General features: G+C 40.2%; 1 protein-coding gene across 1 annotated transcript; it reads left to right on the top strand.

Annotated features, from left to right (window-relative positions):
* The first annotated feature begins 741 nt into the window (after window positions 1–741).
* LOC122294981 (beta-hexosaminidase 2) lies at window positions 742–3,584 on the top strand. The gene is made up of 2 exons (XM_043103974.1): window positions 742–1,567; window positions 2,405–3,584. The coding sequence occupies exons 1-2, from the start codon at window positions 796–798 to the stop codon at window positions 3,361–3,363; spliced, it is 1,731 nt and encodes a 576-aa protein (XP_042959908.1). The 5' UTR covers window positions 742–795; the 3' UTR covers window positions 3,364–3,584.
* The last annotated feature ends 1,954 nt before the right edge of the window (window positions 3,585–5,538 follow it).

Below are 5,538 nucleotides of genomic sequence, written 5' to 3'. Positions count from 1 at the left end.
AAAAACAAGACCAAAGACTACATTTCTGTCATAAAACAATAATTACATTAGTAAATCATGGTGGAAAACATATTCTAACACAACATGATTTAATCCATACAAAATTTATTTATATTCTATTGAAAAATGGTGTGCAAGCTCTGCACACTCATTTTGAGAAAAGTAAATAAATTTCAAATTCAAAGAAAAAAATTATTATTTTAATAATAAATCTCACTTTTTTTAAAAATAAATATGCAAAATATACATATCTTAAAACTGTACTTAACATTACTCGAATTCAATCGTACGATATCTTCATACCAATTTGTAAGTACAAAAATTTATATCTTTTTTATAAGAACCATGCTAGTTCCATCGCTCTCAGTTATTGCTGGGAGCTATCATTAGTATAAGTGGAGTTTTTTTTTTTTTCATTGTTATGTTTTTTATATGTATTTTTTAATAATTTTAAATATAATTTTTTAAAAAATCACAATATCATTAAAAAATATTTTCTTAATTACGAAGTAAAAAAATAAATAAATAATTAAAAAATGTGAGCAGCTCCAACCATAACTGGTAGCGGTAGGTCTATCAATTTTTTTTTTAATAAATTAAATTCTGTTAGTGATTTCTCAGCCACGGCTCACAATCTTGAATTAATAAAAAACTATCTTGCATTAATAAACTCCTTTGAAGTTAAAACCGTCCCATCCCTCAAGTGACTTCTTTTTAAGTCCTCTTATGTTGGTTTCAAAGTCCCCATTCGGAATAGAAATCAAGTCACCGAAACAAAGCAGCACTGTTGGACAAATGGAGTCGATGCTTGTCATCATACGCCTAGCATTGTGCTTATTGGCACTTTTTCCCATCTCCTCTGGCTCTGGAATCAACGTTTGGCCAAAACCAAGGACGTTCTCATGGCCCAATCCTCAGGCCACGCTGCTCTCACCTGCCTTCACTATCGCTGCTCCCAACCACACGTTCCTCTCCTCCGCCGTCGAACGCTACCTCCACCTTGTCCACACCGAGCACCATTTGCCCCTTGTCAACCCCTCCGTCAACCTCACCCCCTCCAAGCTTCCTCCTCTCCGCACCCTTTCCATCGTCGTCTCCGACCTCAAAGCCCCGCTCCAACATGGAGTGGATGAGTCCTACAGCCTCTCTATTCCTACTTCGGGGCCAGCTAAATTGACAGCGAATACCGCGTGGGGTGCCATGAGGGGCCTCGAGACGTTCTCGCAGCTCGTCTGGAGCGATCCCTCTGTGGTGGCGGTGGGCGTGTACGTTTGGGATGCTCCGCTCTTTGGGCACCGAGGAGTTATGCTGGATACGTCTAGGAACTATTACCCAGTGAAGGACATATTGAGGACGATCGGGGCGATGAGTGCCAATAAGCTCAATGTGTTCCATTGGCACATCACGGATTCCCATTCGTTCCCGCTGGTGCTGCCGTCGGAACCTGATCTGGCGGCCAAGGGGTCTTATGGCCCTGATATGCAGTACTCCCCCAATGATATAAAGACGATTGTGCAGTTTGGTTTGGAGCACGGAGTTAGAGTTATCCCGGAGATCGATTCCCCTGGTCAGTTTCCAATTCCCTTTGCTGTCAGATATATCATTTCCTCCTACTCATTTTTTTGCTTGCTCTCCTCCTCATTGGCCAATACATCCATTGCTGCCGTATGTCAGAAGGAATTCTGTTAATTATACGGGCAAATAATAATCAGATAAGGATACTTTCTGTTATAAAAATGCATCAACAGTAAAATTAATCATCTTGTTTGGTTAAAATTAATCATCCATTTTAGGTAAAAAATTAATATATTCTTTGGTTGTATAAAATATGCGACAATCTTTTGTTTAGATGGACTGTGTCTCTCAGAGCGCTCCCAAAAATGCCCAACGGAGTCTAGAGTGGGAGATGAAAAGGGATTTGCTTGTCAATGGGAGGCTTTTGGAAAGACACAAAAGACAGGCTTTGGAACCCTTATCTCCCCGTCTTTACTTGTGTCTCTTCACCTCATGCCCATGTACTATTCGGTTGTAGAAATATGCAACAGGGTTGCAGGAATGTGCCTCTCAAAGTGCTGCCCAAAACACCAAACAGAGTCTAGAGAGAGATGAAAAGGGCTTGGCAAATCTTGTCGGTGGAATAAATTGCTTTTGGGAGTTCATTTCCTTTCCCGAATGGAAGGGGCTCTTCATCGATCTCCCCCATTTTAAATTAAATTTTGTCCGATGGCCTCCGCTTGTAACATCTATGACCTCATGCCCATTTCCTAGCTAATATAATAATAATACCCAAAGCTTCTTTGTGCCTATTGTAAGTTGTATCCGTCTAGAGAAAGAAAATTGTATGCTGTGTATAATCCTCGTGTGGTTCGATTGAACGCTTAAAAGTGTTATTTTTACTACTCAGGCCATACTGGATCGTGGGCGGAAGCTTACCCGGAGATTGTGGCATGTGCAAACATGTTCTGGTGGCCCGCAGGAAGCGAGTGGGCAGACCGGCTTGCCTCTGAACCAGGAACCGGCCATTTGAACCCCTTGAACCCCAAGACTTACCAAGTCCTGAAAAACGTCATCCACGATGTGGCCTCCTTATTCCCAGAACCATTCTTCCACTCCGGGGCAGATGAGATCATTCCTGGTTGTTGGAAAGCCGATCCAGCCATCCAATCCTTCCTCTCAAATGGTGGAACTCTCAGTCAGCTCCTGGAGATCTTTGTCAACTCAACTCTCCCTTATATTCTATCCCTTAACCGAACCGTGGTCTATTGGGAGGATGTTCTGCTTGATGAAAATATCAAGGTCCCAACAACAGTTCTTCCAAAAGAGCATACAATTTTACAAACATGGAATAATGGCCCCAACAATACCAAGCGGATTGTTTCTTCTGGGTACAAGACCATTGTGTCATCTTCAGACTTCTATTATCTGGATTGTGGGCATGGTTCATTTCTGGGGAATGACAGCCAATATGATCAAGAAGGAGCTGGTGCTAATTCTGGAAATGGTGGCTCATGGTGTGGACCTTTCAAGACATGGCAAACCATATACAACTATGATATAACGTATGGGTTGAGCAAGGAGGAGGCCAAACTTGTGTTAGGTGGGGAGGTGGCACTGTGGTCCGAGCAAGCAGATCCTACGGTTTTAGATGCAAGGATTTGGCCTAGAACTTCAGCAATGGCGGAGACACTCTGGTCTGGTAACCGGGATAAGATGGGTATGAAGAGGTATGCAGGGGCAACAGATAGGTTGAACGAGTGGAGGTATAGAATGGTGCGAAGAGGTGTCGAAGCTGAACCACTTCAGCCACTTTGGTGCGTTAGAAACCCTGGAATGTGCAACACGGTTCAAGCCTCGGCCTCCTAACTGGCTATTTCTTTCTTGTATGTCAAAAATGTCAACGACCTTGCATCTATTTCTTGGTCAAGATAGATGAAAAGAAAACCCAAATCTTTTAATCGATTTATTTCTTCAGTTTCTTCAATCTACAGTGGACAACAAGCTCCAATTTGTGGCATTCAAAAGGTATACCGAGGGAATTATTTTGTAACGTTGCCCATAATATTTACTAAGGAGATCATTTTGAATTTCTTGCTTCCTCTTTGAGGTTAAATTGATAATGAAGAGGATTTTTATCTTTCTAAAGCCTTATGGGGATTTTTCAACTTTGATTTTGTTTATTTCTTCCATCTTGGATGAAATTTCGATGGCAATAATTTGAAGGAAAAAATGTTCATTATTTTTTGAAATTATCGGTCTTTTGCAGTGTTGGTTGTGTTAATTGACAGTGGGATAGATTGAGGCAAGGCTTTCAAGATTATTAACTTTGTTAGATACCGATATAAGATTTCTTGCTTTTTATTTTCTTCTCATTTTTCTTAGGGTCCATTGGTTGTGTCGAGGATTTCTTGCTGTGCAGTATTATCAATATTATGCTGCTCTGATGTTTGAAAAAATTTCCAACAGTGTGGATAATGAATGCCTCTGCAAACAAAATTTCTAGTTCCCCTAGGATAGTTGGAATAACAAATTCTGTGCTCTTCAACAAATTTATTTTTATTACTTTTAGGAATCTACACAGTATATTACTTTTTAGAAGTATTTTACTTTTTTTTAATTACTTTTAGGAATCTACACAGTACATTACTTTTTAGAAGTATTTTACTTTTTTTTATAGGTAAGAAATGATGTTATTAATCCATGTAAATTGGTAAGCCCCGAGTACACATAGTATAAGAAAAAAAAAACCTAATTACAAGCTAAGTGCTGTGGAAAAGCAGCATAGAAGTCATTAAATGATGTTCTGTTCAATACAATAGAAGAAGTCCAAAGTAGCAAGGTATGATTAAAAAAAAAAGGTTCCTAAATCCTTCCGATATGCGATCCTTGTCCTCAAAACAATGACTATTCCTCTTATTCCATGCGCATCACATTAGACAAATAGGTACCATCTTCCAAATAGCCACAATCTACTCGTTGTCTTGGATTCCTCTCCAGCATGCCAATAACTCTATCACCCTTATAGGCATTACCCATGCCATACCAAGCCTTGTGAAAATTTCTTCACATAAAGCCTTAACTACTTTGCAATGACTAAATTTCACTAACCATTGAGTGGAGTTAGAGGAGAAGGCCATATTATCAGCAACTGCAGTTTCCTTATCGAACACAATCCTGAAAAGGGGGGGAAAACGATCTTCAAAGTAACACCGCCACACTAGGTGTCATGCCAAAATCTGACTTGTGTGCCCTACCCACCGCAAACTTGTAATTAGCAAGTCAGTCTTCCCAACTATTGCAAATAAATTTCCACACACCCACGCTGTGGGCTCCTCTTCATTAGAGCACCAACCTTATCAAATGCTCCCATATTTAATGTCGATAATTTTCCTCCAAAAGGCATCTCTTTCCATATGATATCGCCATAACCATTTTTCTAGGAGAGCCTTGTTGAAAGTTCTCAATATATGAACCCCCAATTTCGCTGTTGGACAAAGGTGTGCATACTTTATCCCACTTGATCAAATGGAATTCTTTCACGTCCTCAAAATTGCCCTATAGGAAATTATGAAAAATATTCTCCAGTCTATAAGCCACACTTGTAGGTAAAAGAAATAAAGATAGAAAGTATGTGGGGAGATTAGAGGGTGTGCTCTTAATTAAAGTGATCCTACCGCCTTTGGACAAGTAAAGTCTCTTCCAGCCCGCTAGTTTGCACTTGATCTTCTCAATAATCCCATCCTGCATTGCCTTGGATTTATGAGGGGCCCCCAGAGGGAGTCCGAGATACTTCATTGCCCAGGATGACACATTGCAGCCCAAAATGGTAGCCAAGTCGCTTAAGTTATTAACCGAGCCAACTTGAACGATTTCAGATTTTGATAGATTCACCTTGAGACTGGAGACAACTTCAAAGTAGAGCAAGAGGGCTCTCAGGGAGAAAATCTAATTGGGATATGGCTCACAAAAAATCAGTGTATCGCCATTGAAAAGTAGATGAGAGATTAATAGACTACCATGTGAGGAGCCACCTACAGAGAA

Source organism: Carya illinoinensis, chromosome 14, assembly GCF_018687715.1.
Source record: "Carya illinoinensis cultivar Pawnee chromosome 14, C.illinoinensisPawnee_v1, whole genome shotgun sequence".
NCBI lineage: Eukaryota > Viridiplantae > Streptophyta > Magnoliopsida > Fagales > Juglandaceae > Carya > Carya illinoinensis.
Note: the sequence above shows the minus strand (reverse complement) of the source record. Positions and strands in the feature narration are given on the sequence as shown.

Excerpts from the sequence above, each read along its gene's own strand:
- LOC122294981 (XM_043103974.1), top strand. The coding sequence starts at position 796 with ATGGAGTCGATGCTTGTCATCATACGCCTAGCATTGTGCTTATTGGCA. Across the intron at positions 1,568-2,404 it reads CCCGGAGATCGATTCCCCTG|GCCATACTGGATCGTGGGCG; the intron begins GTCAGTTTCCAA and ends TTTACTACTCAG.